Source organism: Anomaloglossus baeobatrachus, chromosome 2 (assembly GCF_048569485.1).
Source record: "Anomaloglossus baeobatrachus isolate aAnoBae1 chromosome 2, aAnoBae1.hap1, whole genome shotgun sequence".
Lineage (NCBI taxonomy): Eukaryota > Metazoa > Chordata > Amphibia > Anura > Aromobatidae > Anomaloglossus > Anomaloglossus baeobatrachus.
Window position 1 is genome coordinate 55449333 of NC_134354.1, and position 16496 is coordinate 55465828.

The 16496-nt window shown below is 51.2% G+C and overlaps 1 protein-coding gene across 1 annotated transcript in view; it reads right to left on the reverse strand.

Moving 5' to 3' along the window:
• The window catches only part of JAM2 (junctional adhesion molecule 2), a 174358-nt gene extending 168672 nt beyond the window's left edge, over window positions 1-5686 (reverse strand). Inside the window, exon 1 of the mRNA XM_075335063.1 lies at window positions 5543-5686. Within this exon, the coding sequence (XP_075191178.1) occupies window positions 5543-5594 (52 nt within the window). The 5' untranslated portion in view covers window positions 5595-5686. The remainder of the gene's footprint in view (window positions 1-5542) is intronic.
• Window positions 5687-16496: the final 10810 nt, after the last annotated feature.

Consider the following 16496-nt stretch of genomic DNA (forward strand, 5'->3'; position numbering starts at 1 on the left):
ATATTTGTAGACCACTATTAAGTCTCCTCTCAGCCTTCAAATGAAACATTCCTTGTTCTTTCACCCGGTCTTCAAAAGACATGGTTTACAGCCCTTCTACCATCTTGGTTGCTCTTCTCTGGACTTGCTCCAATATATCGATGTCTTTCTTGAATTGGGGATCAGAACTGTACACAGTATTCCAGGTGGGGTCTGACCAGGGCAGAGTATAGGGGACTAATTATCGGTCTTAATCTAGAATCAATGCTTGTCTTGATACATCCCAGAATTTTGTTGGCCTTTTTAGCTGCAGCTCCGCATTGTTGGCTCATGTTGAATCTGGGATCTATTATTATGCCCCGGTCCTTTCCCCGGTGCCAACACCTAGGTCCATTCCTTCCATACTAGATATGCTGTTTACATTTCTTTTACCCAGATGCAGGACTTTGCATTTGTCCCTGTTAAAAACCATTCTGTTCTCCTCGGCCCATTGTTCCAGTGTCTAGATCCTTCTGAATCCGCTCTCTTTCCTCTCTAGTGTTGACTACTCCTCCTATCTTAAGTATCATCTGCAAATGTTATGAGTTTCCCAATAATATCGTTGCTCAGATCATTTATAAAGAAAATTAAACAGCACTGGTCTCAGGACCGAGCCTTGCGGCTCCTGCTTTTGACTTTGATGTGTAGCCATTTAATATTATTCGTCGTGCCCGATCATTATGCCAGTTGTGAATCCATCTGATTTTTTCTCGATTCCATACTTTTTTCAATGAGGATGTCATGTGATACGTTATCGAATGCCTTACTGAAGTCAAGGTATATACTATATCCATCGCATCCCACCTCTTCCAACAAGCCTACAACCTACAATAGCCCTCAGTCCAGTAGACCACTGCGCAACCAGCTCTGTCCTCACCTACTGTACCATCACCCCTCCCCTGTAGACTGTGAGCCCTCGCGGGCAGGGTCCTGTCTCCTCCTATACCAGTCTGTTTTGTACTGTTACCGATTGTTGTACGTATACCCTCTTTCACTTGTAAAGCGCCATGGAATAAATGGCGCTATAATAATAAATATTATTATTATTAATTCCCCTGGTCCAACCATTCGGTGACTTTGTTATAGGAGGAAACCATGTTGGTCTGACAAGATTTATTGGTCATAAACACAAAGTAAATGTACCTAAGTAAATGTTCCTTGACAATTTCCTCAAAGATTTTTCCTGTATGGAGGTCAGGCTGACTGGTCTGTAATTCCCCGGATCCTCCTTTTTCCTGTATGGAGGTCAGGCTGACTGGTCTGTAATTCCCCGGATCCTCCTTTTTCCTGTACGGAGGTCAGGCTGACTGGTCTGTAATTCCCCGGATCCTCCTTTTTCCTGTACGGAGGTCAGGCTGACTGGTCTGTAATTCCCCGGATCCTCCTTTTTCCTGTATGGAGGTCAGGCTGACTGGTCTGTAATTCCCCGGATCCTCCTTTTTCCTGTACGGAGGTCAGGCTGACTGGTCTGTAATTCCCCGGATCCTCCTTTTTCCTGTATGGAGGTCAGGCTGACTGGTCTGTAATTCCCCGGATCCTCCTTTTTCCTGTACGGAGGTCAGGCTGACTGGTCTGTAATTCCCCGGATCCTCCTTTTTCCTGTACGGAGGTCAGGCTGACTGGTCTGTAATTCCCCGGATCCTCCTTTTTCCTGTACGGAGGTCAGGCTGACTGGTCTGTAATTCCCCGGATCCTCCTTTTTCCTGTATGGAGGTCAGGCTGACTGGTCTGTAATTCCCCGGATCCTCCTTTTTCCTGTATGGAGGTCAGGCTGACTGGTCTGTAATTCCCCGGATCCTCCTTTTTCCTGTATGGAGGTCAGGCTGACTGGTCTGTAATTCCCCGGATCCTCCTTTTCCCCTTTTTGGAGATTGGAAAAGGGCAACTGTGGTTCCAATCTAGAGGGACCTCTCCGATTTCCCATGACTTATTGAAGATTATGGCGGTGGTATTATAATTTCCTCAGCTAATAACTTCTTCAGGACAGAAACTATGGTACCAACATTATTACTTCAAAACGCGTAGACATAAATAAACTACGTTGGATGACACCTTCCTCTTCACCTTTCCTTCACCGGCAGCGCAGATTGTTAGCCCCTTCTTCCTGGTATACGGTCCCTCATCATCGTGGTAATCAGGTCAGATGTGCCTAACACTAAGGGGCACTTTGCACGCTGCGACATCGCAAGCCGATGCTGCGATGCCGAGCGCGATAGTCCCCGCCCCCGTCGCAGCAGCGATATCCTTGTGATAGCTGCCGTAGCGAACATTATCGCTACGGCAGCTTCACATGGACTCACCTGTCCTGCGACCGTCGCTCTGGCCGGCGACCCGCCTCCTTGTTAAGGGGGCGGGTCGTGCGGCGTCACTGCGACGTCACACGGCAGGCGCCCAATAGGAGCGGAGGGGCGGAGATGAGAAGGATGTAAACATCCCGCCCACCTCCTTCCTTCCGCATATCCTACGGAAGGCGCAGTGATGCCGGTAGGAGATGTTCCTCGCTCCTGCGGCTTCACATACAGCGATGTGTGCTGCCACAGGAACGAGGAACAACATCGGACCGTCGCGTCAGCGTAATCATGGATTACGCCGACGCTGCACCGATGATACGATTACGACGCTTTTGCGCTCGTTAATCGTATCATCGAGCCTTTACACACTACGATGTCGCATGTGATGCCGGAAGTACGTCATTTTCAATTTGACCCCACCGACATCGCACCTGCGATGTCGTAGTGTGCAAAGTACCCCTAAGGGTACCTTCACACTTTAGCGATGCAGCAGCGATCCGACCAGCGATCTGACCTGGTCAGGATCGCTGCTGCATCGCTACATGGTCGCTGGTGAGCTGTCAAACAGGCAGATCTCACCAGCAACCAGTGACCAGCCCCCAGCCAGCAGCGACGTGCAAGCGACGCTGCGCTTGCATGGAGACGGCGTCTGGAAGCTGCGGACACTGGTAACTAAGGTAAACATCGGGTATGGTTACCCGATGTGTACCTTAGTTACCAGAGCACACCGCTTAGCTTAGGGTGTGCAGGGAGCAGGAGCCGGCACTGGCAGCGTGAGAACTGCGGAGGCTGGTAACGAAGGTAAATATCGGGTAACCACCTTGGTTATCCGATGTTTACCTTGGTTACAGCTTACCGCAGGCTGTCAGACGCCGGCTCCTGCTCCCTGCACATTCAGGATTGTTGCTCTCTCGCTGTCACACACAGCGATGTGTGCTTATCAGCGCGAGAGCAACAATAAAAAAACGAACCAGCACTGTGTGTAACGAGCAGCGATCTCACAGCAGGGGCCAGATCTCTGCTCAGTGTCACACACAGCGAGATCGCTAATGAGGTCACAAAAAACGTGACTCAGCAGCGATCTCAGTAGCGATCTCGCTGTGTGTGAAGTACCCCTAAGGCTATGTGCCCACGGGAGCTTGTTTGTGCGGATTTTGCCGCGGAAAACCTGCGGATTTTTCTGGATTTTCCAGATAAATCCACAGGTTTTAGCATGTACAGTCACTCCCCATGTTATCCTATGGGATATGGGGAGTGCTGTGTCCACACTGCGGAATATGCGGCTGCCAAACATGCTGCGGATGTCCGCATCCGCAGGTATAATTGCATGTCAATTATTCCTGCGGAATTACCAGCGGATGTCCCGGCCCTCCGCTATGGAGATGAGAGGCCGGGACGTCCGCAGGTAATTCACATGAATGTCCGCATGTTTCCCGTAGCTATTCCGCTGTAATCTCGCAGCTAAAAATAGCTGCGGACGCCAGCGGGCAGCTGCGGGAAACATGCGCTCGTACCTGCGCATACATCCGCAGGTACGAGCGCCTGTCCTGTGATATGATGAGTGGCACACATCTTCAGGGCACTGTCCTCCTGGCACACACCTCCAGGGCACTGCCCTCCTGGCACACATCTCCAGGGCACTGCCCTCCTGGCACACACCTCCAGGGCACTGCCCTCCTGGCACACACCTCCAGGGCACTGCCCTCCTGGCACACACCTCCAGGGCACTGTCCTCCTGGCACACATCTCCAGGGCACTGCCCTCCTGGCACACACCTCCAGGGCACTGCCCTCCTGGCACACACCTCCAGGGCACTGCCCTCCTGGCACACACCTCCAGGGCACTGTCCTCCTGGCACACACCTCCAGGGCACTGCCCTCCTGGCACACACCTCCAGGGCACTGTCCTCCTGGCACACATCTCCAGGGCACTGCCCTCCTGGCACACACCTCCAGGGCACTGCCCTCCTGGCACACACCTCCAGGGCACTGCCCTCCTGGCACACACCTCCAGGGCACTGTCCTCCTGGCACACACCTCCAGGGCACTGCCCTCCTGGCACACACCTCCAGGGCACTGCCCTCCTGGCACACACCTCCAGGGCACTGCCCTCCTGGCACACACCTCCAGGGCACTGCCCTCCTGGCACACACCTCCAGGGCACTGCCCTCCTGGCACACACCTCCAGGGCACTGTCCTCCTGGCACACACCTCCAGGGCACTGTCCTCCTGGCACACACCTCCAGGGCACTGTCCTCCTGGCACACACCTCCAGGGCACTGTCCTCCTGGCACACACCTCCAGGGCACTGCCCTCCTGGCACACACCTCCAGGGCACTGTCCTCCTGGCACACACCTCCAGGGCACTGTCCTCCTGGCACACATCTCCAGGGCACTGCCCTCCTGGCACACACCTCCAGGGCACTGCCCTCCTGGCACACACCTCCAGGGCACTGTCCTCCTGGCACACACCTCCAGGGCACTGTCCTCCTGGCACACACCTCCAGGGCACTGCCCTCCTGGCACACACCTCCAGGGCACTGCCCTCCTGGCACACATCTCCAGGGCACTGTCCTCCTGGCACACACCTACAGGGCACTGCCCTCCTGGCACACACCTCCAGGGCACTGCCCTCCTGGCACGCATCTCCAGGGCACTGCCCTCCTGGCACGCACCTCCAGGGCACTGTCCTCCTGGCACGCACCTCCAGGGCACTGCCCTCCTGGCACGCACCTCCAGGGCACTGTCCCCCTGGCACGCATCTCCAGGGCACTGTTCTCCTGGCACACACCTCCAGGGCACTGTCCTCCTGGCACACACCTCCAGGGCACTGCCCTCCTGGCACACACCTCCAGGGCACTGCCCTCCTGGCACACACCTCCAGGGCACTGTCCTGGCACACATCTCCAGGGCACTGTCCTCCTGGCACACATCTCCAGGGCACTGTCCTCCTGGCACACATCTCCAGGGCACTGTCCTCCTGGCACACATCTCCAGGGCACACAGCTCAGCACAGGGTGTCAGGTTGTGATGATATAAGGTTTCCATACCCCAGCAGGACACACGGAGGTGACACAATATGGCAGCATCCCACTATGAGCGGCTGCTCTGCTTCCCTCCCACCAGCCCCCCATCCAGGACAATGGGACAAGCACAAAGCACGGACCTGTTCACAGAGCAGAGCACAAAGTGAGAAGACCCTGGAAAACAGAGGAAAAGACCCCAAAAACTTACAGGAAAGAGAAGCAAAGTGTCCCAGAAAGAGGAGCCAAGCCGCGAGCCGCATCTTCTCCGGAGCAGAAAGTGAGGACAGAGCAGAGTTCAGACCCGGCCGCTCTCCGCGTCTCTGCGCCCGCACCGCTCACACTGTGCTCCCGGGGAGGGCTGAGCGCGGACAGGAGGCGACCGCAGCGCCCTCTGCCGGCAGCTCCTCCCACTGCAGGAAGCGGCGGCGGCCAGGAGGGAAGCGGCGGGGGGCGCCATGGTCCGGAGCGCAGGGAGCGTTAACCCGTTCATCACCTGGATGGGTTTATTCTTTTTTATGCTCTGATAAAAGTTGAAATTAGTGATTTAACCAGTTCAAGTCAAGATCTTTTTTTCTTCCCTTTTTTGGCAGTGTGCTTATCCAAATATTATACTTGTTAGTGTCACCTGAATTTCTGGTTTATATATTTTTTTTTCTTCCAATTTAAAAAAGTAAGAAGCACAGGACTGATTTTTAATTATTTTTTTTTTTTTGCATAACAATCATTACTATAGATCGGAGACATGGGATTGTCACAGGTACAGCTAGAAATAGATTCGGAACGGCCTTCTCTCTCTTTCCTCTCTCATTCCTTCTCTCTTTCCTTCTCTCTTTCCTTCTCTCTCTTTCCTCTCTCTTTCCTTCTCTCTTTCCTTCTCTCTTTCCTTCTCTTTCCTTCTCTCTTTCCTTCTCTCTTTCCTTCTCCCTTTTCCTTCTCTCTCTTTCCTCTCTCATTCCTTCTCGTTCCTTCTCTCTTTCCTTCTCTCTTTCCTTCTCTCTTTCCTTCTCTCTTTCCTTCTCTCTCTTTCCTCTCTCATTCCTTCTCGTTCCTTCTCTCATTCCTTCTCGTTCCTTCTCTCTTTCCTTCTCTCTTTCCTTCTCGCTTTCCTTCTCGCTTTCCTTCTCGCTTTCCTTCTCTCTTTCCTTCTCTCTTTCCTTCTCCCTTTCCTTCTCTCTTTCCTTCTCTCTCTTTCCTCTCTCATTCCTTCTCGTTCCTTCTCTCATTCCTTCTCGTTCCTTCTCTCTTTCCTTCTCTCTTTCCTCTCTCATTCCTCTCTCATTCCTTTTCGTTCCTTCTCTCTTTCCTTCTCTTTCTCTCTTTCCTTGTTTCTCCTGCTTTCTTTCTTTTTCTTCTTTTTTTCTCTACGACTTTCTTTCAATCTCATGCTTTTTCTCTCTCCTGTTTTCTTTCCCTCTCTTCTGCTTTCTTTCTTTCCCACTTTCTTTTGTTCTCACCCTGCTTTCTTTCAGACTCCTGTTTTCTTTCTTTTTCTTTCTTTCTCTCCTGTTTTCTTTCTCACTCCTGCTTTCTTTCACTCTCTTTACCACTTTCTAGCTTTCTGTCCTGTTTTCTTTCACTTTTTTCTCCTTTCTTTTTATTTCTCTCTCCTGTTTTCTTTCTCCTGATTTTTTTTTCTTTTTCTTTTATTCTCTCCTGTTTTGTTTTCTCTCTCCTGCTTTCTTTCTTTTACTCTCTTTACCACTTTCTATCTCTGTCCTGCTTTCACTTTTTTCTCCTTTTTTTCCTCTTTCTTTCGTTCTTTTTTCATTCCCAATCAATTTCTTTCTCTCTCCTGTTTTCTTTCTTTTTCTTTCTCTCTCCTGATTTCTTTCTTTCTTCTTTCTTTCTCTCCTGTTTTCTCTCTCCTGCTTTCTTTCTCTTTCACTCTCTTTACTACTTTCTATCTCTCTGTCTTGCTTTCTTTCACTTTTTCTCCTTTCTTTTTTTTCTTTCTCTTTCTTTCGTTCTTTTTTTATTCTTTCCCAATTTCTTTCTCTCTCCTGTTTTTTTTCTTCTTTCCCACTTCTTTCTTTTTCTCTCTTGCTTTCTATATTGTTTTATTTTCCTTTTCTCTTTTTTTCTCTTCCTCTTTCTTTCTCTCTACTGCTCTTTTTCTCTTTCTGTTAGACTATGTGCACACATTTTTTTTTTGTTTTTTTTTTACATTTTTATCACCTTAAACTGTGTCAGTGACAAACTGCATGCTTTTGCTTCCCCAGCAAAGTCTATGAGAAATCTGAATTTCCATGCGCACGTTGCAGTTTTTTGTCAGCGTTTTAGTTGTCAAATATTTGTCAAAATAATGGATATGCCAATTCTGGGGCGGCTGCGGGCTGCTATTTTTAGGCTGGGATGGAACCAATAACCATGGACCTTCCCAGCCTAATAATAACAGCCCTCAGCTGTCTGCTTTATCTTGTCAAGTTATCAAATATTGTGGGAAGCCCACAAACCGTTTTTTTAAATGATTTATTCATTAGGTTAAACAAAGCTAAACACCCTTTAGTGTCACATGAAAGGCACTAAAGCAGGGGTGGGGAAACTTTTTACTGCCAGGGAACGCGCGTTTGTTATCTGTTGTCAGTGGACCAGGATGGGTAAGCACTTGCTTGATTGATATGTGATGTTGGAAACGGCCACTCCATGCAGCAAATGCACTATGCATTGTATATGGTGGGATTCTTTATTTAGAGTCTTACATAGTTAATGAGATGAATGTTATTATAGCTGCATGTAGTGACCTCTCCGGCAAACATCTAGTTAATTGCCGTACTCCTGGACGGTAATTCCCCATTTCTGATCCACTTATAGCAGATATCTTTATCTGGAACACCTCACTCCCTAACCTGTATTACTTTGCATTATTATTGTCCTCTAATTTTTGTGTGAGATTTTTAGTCTTTTTGTACCAATAAAGATATTTAATATTTACCAAAAATTGGACATTTTTTGGAGTTTTTTCTATACTCTGATATTTTACTATGGTCATTAATTTCCCTATTGTTGCTCATATTTATAATTGATTCTAGTATTGGGAGAGACCTTTACTTATTCTGACTATGAGGATGATCCATTGTGTCCTATCGTGTCTTCTAGCAGTTTAATCATTGTCAGCAGCGGCCGCAGGACAGTATCCAAGACTACGCCTTGCGGCTGCAGACGGCCTTGCGTACTCTGAGGCGGGTGGACCCCATCAATGAGACTGACAGTAACAAGATGCTGGTAGAGAAGTTCCTGCAGAGGCTGGGGTCCGCCGAAGATCGCAAACAACTACGGCTGTGGTCCCTGGAGCACACCGACCTGAACTTTGCAGTTCTGAAAGACAGGGCCATCAAAGCCCTCCAGGTGCCGGATGCTTGTGCTCCCGACCCGTCACATTGGCCAGCTGACACCGCTCCCGTCTCAGTAGCAGCCCCCCTGTTGGCCCTACCAGCCCCTGCCGCAGCCATCGGATCTCCGGAAGATCTGCTGTCGCAAGTTCAGCGCCTGAATGATGACGTCACCAGGATCCTCGCCGCCCTGCAGCTACCGACGAAAGTCAAGCCAGCGGAGAAGATACAGCTCGCCGACAGCCCGGAGGACGTCCCCTGGATGCAGCAGAGGAGGAACAACGACACCCGGTATGGACCACCTGTTTACTACAAGTGTAACAAGACCGGGCACTACTCCAGACGGTGTCCGTTAAACGAGCAAAACCTGAGGCCAAGGGCCAATCCTCAGGAGTAGATCCTCAAGGCCCAGCTGACTGGCGGGACCGGTACATTGGAGGTCGCCCCATCATCTCCCTGGTGGTGGACGGTATCCCGACTATGGCCCTTCTCGACACCGGATTGCAGGTAACGACTATGCCCTATACGTTGTACCAATGGTATTGGTCTGATAGTGAACTTGCCCCTCCGGACAATAGTTTAACCATCATTGCGGACAATGGACTCCCTATGACCCAAGTGGGGTTCAAGGAAGTGACTTTGACCATAGGGCGAACAGTTCTGAAACGTCAGGGGATAATTGTGGTGCAGAATGATTCCAGTGACCGTAACCCAAAAGTGGTCCTAAGGACCAACGTGATTGAGAACTGCATGGGGGAGGTGTTGAGCCTGTTGCAGCAATTGTCTGCCACTGCGGGAGGGGGCTGGCAGAGGGCTCTGCAACGCGAAATCCGGGCCCTCCTGCAGCGACAACAGATGAATATGAGGTGGAGAGATCGGTGGTGTGCGAGTGATGGACGCAGCGCCTTTGGTGGTGCCGCCGCGGAGTGAGATGATGATTTGGTGCAGGGCAGCAGTAGGTCCCCAGGGACAGGATTACCCGGCAGTGGTGGAACCACTGCCTTCGGAGCATTGTCCCACAGTGATGGCAGCCAGAGGGGTGATTGATGTCAAGAAGGGGAGAGTGCCCGTGAGAGTGATGAACTGCTGACAGGAAGAGGTCAGGCTACCCCGCTACGCTACCATAGCCAAGTTGTTCACCATAGACGCAAACGCTATCTATGAAACAGCCGCCACGACCACCATATCGCATTCAGGCAGCGAACCTCCACCCAAACTGTTAGAAGAGTGGTGCCGGGAGTTGCATGTCGGCACCGAGTCCACACCCGTGCATCACAAAGAAGGGGTATATCAGGTAGTGCAAGAGTACAGGCAGGTTTTCAGCAAGCACCGGTTAGACTTTGGGAGGATTAAGGGGGTTCAGCACCATATCCCCACGGGTACACATCCACCCATAAAAGAGAGGTACAGACCGATCCCACCTGCACACTACCAATGTGCCAAAGATATGTTGAGGAACATGAAAGATCAGGGGTCATCCGGGATAGTTGTAGTCCCTAGGCACCTCCGTTGGTGCTGGTGAGGAAGAAAGATGGTACCATGATAATGTGTGGCGATTACCGGAAGATTAAGCAGATAACGCATAAAGACGCATACCCTCTCCCTCGCATTGAAGAGTCGCTGGTTGCGCTGAAGACAGCTAATTATTTCTCTACCCTTGACCTTACTAGTGGCTACTGGCAGGTGGTGGTTGCAAAAGAAGACCGCGAGAAGACTGCATTCGCTACTCCCATGGGACTCTGCGAGTTCAACAGTATGCCGTTTGGGCTGTGGAACGCCCTGGGAACCTTCCAGAGGCTCATGGAATGTTGCTTGTGGCATCTCAACTTCGAGACTGTTCTGCTGTATCTGGATGATGTGATTGTTTATTCCAAGACGTATGAAGCCCATCTGAAGCACCTGGCAGAAGTGTTTGCAGCCCTCTCCAAGTATAGGATGTAGTTAAAGCCCTCTAAGTGCCACCTGTTGAAACCCAAAGTGCAGTACCTCGGGCATGTGGTGAGCGTAGAAGACGTGGCCCCGGATCCCGAGAAAATTACCGCTTATCCAGAGTTGGCCGCAACCTACCACAGTAAAAGAGGTGAGGCAGTTCCTGGGCCTGGTGGGCTACCACTGTCGGTTTATCAAGGGATACACGAAGATGGCCGCGCCCATGCAAGACCTCCTCATGGACAGACCAAGAATGGTAGAGCTCCCGGATCCCCGTTTGTCTGGGGTGAGAAGTATGAGGAGTCCTTCCAGCAGCTGAAGTTGGCCCTGACAGGGGAAAAAAATCTTGGCTTATCCCGACTATGGCCTCCCGTTTATTCTTTACACTGATGCCAACAATGGGGGCTTAGGTGCGGTCCTGTCCCAGATGCAAGATGGAAGGGAGAAGGTGATCGCCTACGCAAGCAGGAAGCTCTGGCCGACAGAGAGGAATCCCGAGAATTACAGCTCCTTCAAACTGGAGTTCTTGGCCCTCGTCTGCGCGATAATAGAAAGGTTTAAACATTACATAGCGTCGGCGTAGTTCACTGCTTACACGGACAACAACCCGTTGACACATTTGGACACGGCCAAACTGGGTGCCTTAGAGCAGCGATGGGTGGCCCGGCTGTCCAACTACGACTTCACCATCAAGTACAGGGCTGGCCGCAAAAACACCAACACAGATGCACTGTCTCAAATGCCACACCTGCCCGATGAAGGGCTAGAGGAAGACGGTCTGGAGGAGATCGAGCTGCCCACGTTTCATCAGCCAAAGTGTTGGCCAACAGCAAGCGAACGTTGACCCTATGCCCAGCCAGGGGTGGCAGGAAGCTCAGGATGAGGAGCCCGCAGTCCAGCTTGTCAAAATGATGATTGCCCGAGGCGCTGCCAGGCTGGACCCTACAGCCCCCTCTGAAGCTCAGCGGTTGTGGAAAGAGAGGGACCACCATTACTTGCATCAAGGGAAGCTGTATAGGGGGTTGATTAACCCGAAAACACATGAAAAAGTTCTCCAGCTGTTGGTACACCAGGCATGTGTGCCCAAGGTCCTGCAGGCCTACCATGACGACGCAGGGCACTTCGGCTGGAAGAAGCTAGAGATGTTGCTGAGGGAGCGCTTCTACTGGAGTGGGATGCGGGAATCCGTGGAGGCCTGGTGCCGAGAGTGTGGTCCCTGTGCGCTGAGAAGACGGGACGAGGCCAGTCAGAAGGCCCCGCTGCAGCCGATTGTCACCCACCAGCCGGTGGAGTTGGTCGCTCTGGACCATGTCAAACTCACGCCTATCCGGAGCGGATGTACATATGCCCTGACCATCGTAGACCACTACTCAAGATTCATGTTGGTTGTCCCCGTCAAGGATTTAACAGGCCACACTGCAGCCAGAGCCTTTCAGGCCTACTTTTGCCGGCTGCATGGCTATCCGGAGAAGGTGCTCACGGATCAGGGCCTGGCTTATGAAGTGGAGGTGTTTCAGGAGTTCTGCAAGCTGTACGGGTGCAAGAAGATCCGGACCACGGCCTACCATGCCCAGACTAACGGGATGTGTGAGAAGATGAACCATCTGGTCATTAATCTCCTCAAGACACTGCCCCTGGAAGAGCGGAATAAGAAGCCCGAGAAGCTACCCGACTTGGTGGACATGTACAATAACATCCCCTGCAGCTCCACCAAGTGCACACCTGCGTACCTGATAAGAGCTCGGCCGGGACGAATTGGACATAGAATTGGACATAGAGGTGCCTGAAACTCTTCCCCCTACTGCCAATTGGGATGCCAAGCGACAGAAGCAGTACCGACAAATCCAAGAGTATTGTCAGGTTTCCAGGTTTTCCAGTTCTCTTTTGAATGAGCTTGCCCTCGGTTAACATGGAGTTTACTGTTCTGTTGCCCTACTTCCTGTCCAGCTGCTTAAAAGGCCGCCTCTAAGCCTAGTCCAGTGCCTGAGTATACTGCTTGCTGTGTGCTCCTGCTTTGCTGCTGCTAATCCTGATTGCCTTTGGATCCTCCTAAAGACTACCGACCGACCGACTCTGGACCTTACCCGGTTTCTCTAAGCTGTGCCCGGATTCCGTCTGCCATCTTCGGTCAGCACTCTGCCCGGTTCTCTCTGGTGCGTAACCACTCTGGACAATCATTCCGTACGGACACTCCTGGACTTTTACCGCTTGCCCCTTGTGTCCCGGCTGCGGCGCATTTAGGCCTTCCGGGGTGATTGCCTGACAGTCCCTGTATAGGGGTTCGCTCTGGTGGTCTCCCTGGGGGAGTCCGGTGCGTAGCCCCGGGAATTCCCTTCGCTCCGTTTCGGAAAGGTATTTTGTGTATTTGTACTGCTGTGTTTTCCGTTGTGTATCTACCGTGGTGACATATTATAAAACATCTTGTACCAGGAACTCGTCTCTGATTGTCATTGCCCTACGCTATCGAAGTCCTCAGAACATATATAAGTATTACAAGTATGTGGAAAGGAATCTGCGTCAAAGCCGGGAGAGGCAAGAACAGCGCTTCAACAAACGGGCACAGGCTGCCCCTTTTGAACCCGGAGATATGGTGCTGAAGCGCAAAAGGAGGATGCACAAGCTCGATGATCAGTGGGAAAGGACCCCCTACGTCATACAGTCTACCGGATGGGAGGACAAGAAGACATATCTGGTTAGTCGCAACCAGGGGAAGACCACAGCCACTGTTTCCAGGGACCATCTGAAGAGATGCCCAGGGTCCCTGAAGCCGATGGGCGAGGTTCCTGTTCCCACGCCGAGTGTGGAAAAGAAGAAAGGTGATCCACACAGTGATGGGTGATTTTCCGGCTACCTGGCCTATGTAGAATGGCGCGGTGATTGTTCCCGTGATAATGTTCCCACAACCCGTGGAAGAAACAGAGCCAGAGGGGCCCATCAGCGAGTCACCCGAGCAAGCGCCCAGGAATGCATCTACACCATGCCCCCGCAGGTCTCTGCCCGCCTACCTGACACTCGGGAAGAGGCGCCTGTCATCCCCTCTCCTCCACCAGCCCCACACGAAAGTATAGGGGTCAGAAGGTCCACACGCCCTAATTTCGGTCAGCCCCGCTCAGATAAAGGGAGACCGCAATCTAGGGGTGTTGTATGTTGATTGTGTAAATAGATGTGTGAATGAATGCCAATTAACCGAAATTCTCACCAGATTCAGAGAGTTAAGTGGTAGCGGTTCCCGGCTACCTTTCTGCAAGTCCCCGTTGGGACCCAGTTGATATTCCCGTTTTATAGTTAAATAGTGACATGGCTGAGAACTTGCAGGCCAACCCAAAAACTATTGGGCCTTGTAAATAGTCCCTGACCACCCTTTTCATTGTCCCGCAGTCTCCGGAGAGGCTGGTTGGAGGAAGGGCCTGCGGGAAATTGTGGGCCGAGGTCCTGTCACTAGCGAGACCGGTGACGACCCTCCGGGTCAGGGTCCCCTGGACATGGGGCCTCTGAGAGAGACTGCTGGGTAAGGAACTTATTACCCGGCCCGTGTGGGCAACACCCGGACTCTAACCCATTTCCTGGACTGGGGAAAAGGGGTGCTGACCTGGTTTTTAGAGGCAGCATCAGGGCTAGGTTTGCTTGGGTGGGCAAAAATGAAAAGGACCCGGTCCCGTCCCGTTCCCGGTTAATAAAAATGTTTTAATGCAACGTTTAAGTAAACTGCCTCCCACAAGGGAAGAAAACAAAATATGCTTAACTGTACAAAAGTTATTATACTTGTAAATATGTCTTTTATCTTTTTAAGTTCAAAATAGCAAAAAAGTGGTCGGACAGCCCGCGGACAGTCTGTGGTTAACTAAGGAGGCGTGTGATGCCCTGGCCTGGCCAGGTAGTCACAAATAGGGCCCCACATTACACCTGTCCCTCACAGGTAACATCCAGCCAAACATTAAAACCCTAGTCACCCCCCCTCAGGGCTTGATGGACACATCAGGTTGCGGAACCAGGCGGTTGGAAGACACCCACCTAAGAGTTCAGACAGCCTGGGGTGGGAAAGTAGTCAGATAAGGTGTAGAGTTCAAGTTTGCAAGCACAGGTAGTCCACCATCCAACACAGGTGCAGGAGAAAGACAGAGACCACCAGCCGGGTGGGGGACCAGGCCGCAGCCGGCTGCGGGCACCGACCACCATCACCTTGGTTTACCAGAGACTCGTGTGTTTACTAATAGTGAGTACAACAGCACCCTCCGGTCGCCCATCTCCCTGCACCGCCAAACATCCCCCCAACGGGTCCCGGGGCCATCATCCCTGCCCACGGATGGGTTAACAACTTGCTGCATAACATCTCCCCCTGGTGCCCCGTAACTGCAACGGTGGTGTCCACCTTCACCACATCCCGTGGGTGGCGTTACGAACTTAACACGGCTCCGGCCGTACATCTACGTCCCCAAACCACAACTCCCCTTTCAGTTGAAGTGACCGTGAGACCTCCGGGTCCGAAGACCCTCGAGCCACCCACTGAAGGTCCGGATCCGAGCGGCTCGGCTGCCGAGCACGGGGCGGTACATTAGCGCCAAAACCAATTTTCAAACTACCTTAATAAAATGATTTACTTTATTAAACATATATTAATTTATATTACATAATAATCATATATGCCACAACACAATTTACATACAACATATATTATAAAATCAAAAATTAAATTCAAAGGACGTGAGAAAGGGGGTAAATATAACAGATACTGTCCCGATCCTTTCCCTTCTTGACATACGGGAGTTGGCCTCCTGACGATAGTGACGCCCTTGTTCAATGACAACTATTCCCTATTAACTCCTACCCTTAGGGGTACTTTGCACACTACGACATCGCAGCTGCGATGTCGGTGGGGTCAAATCGAAAGTGACGCACATCCGGCGTCGCTGTCGATATCGTAGTGTGTAAATCCTTTTTGATACGATTAACGAGCGCAAAAGCGTCGTTATCGTATCATCGGTGTAGTGTCCGACATTTTCATAATTCCGCTGCTGCGACGGTACGATGTTGTTCCTCGTTCCTGTGGCAGCACACATCGCTGTGTATGAAGCCGCAGGAGCGAGGAACATCTCCTACCTGCGTCCTGCGGCTCACGCCGGCTATGCGGAAGGACGGAGATGGGCGGCATGTTTGCGTCCCGCTCATCTCCGCCCCTCCGCTTCTATTGGCCGCCTGCCGTGTGACATCGCTGTGACGCCGCATGACCCGCCCCCTTAGGAAGGAGGCGGGTCGCCGGCCAGAGCGACGTCGCAGGGCAGGTGAGTGCATGTGATGCTGCCGTAGCGATAATGTTCGCTACGGCAGCGATCACAAGATATCGCTGCTGCGACGGGGGCGGAGACTATCGCGCTCGGCATCGCAAGTATCGCCTTGCGATGTTGTAGTGTGCAAAGTACCCCTAACTCTAGACACCAGTTCTCCTTTACAATAGTGGGAAAAATGTGTTTCACCAGCGGAGCCTAAAGGTGATATGTGCACAGTCTAGAGAAGGTACGTATATATTACCACTGTCTCATATATTTTAAGGGATGGGGCATACTAAATAAGTCAAATATATGTCAGTCCATATGTCTGTGTGAGATAGATAAAGATTGTTTAAGAATAAATCCAAAATATTTCAAGAATTTCCCTACGCGTTTCGCACTTCTCTCTTCCAATATGAGGGCTCATCAGGGGCGTCTCAACAAGATTCTTGAAAATCACTAATAAAAGGTATATGGATCACAATCAATATTAAATGTCAGGAGGGACAACATCCATATAACAACCGCCTGAAGCTGGAGGCCCTGGGCTTTAAACAACCAGGAGGTTTCCTACTACATCTATCTTGTATGACAAGGACTCCACCCAATATAAAGGTATATAAGCCAAGGTTAAACGTCA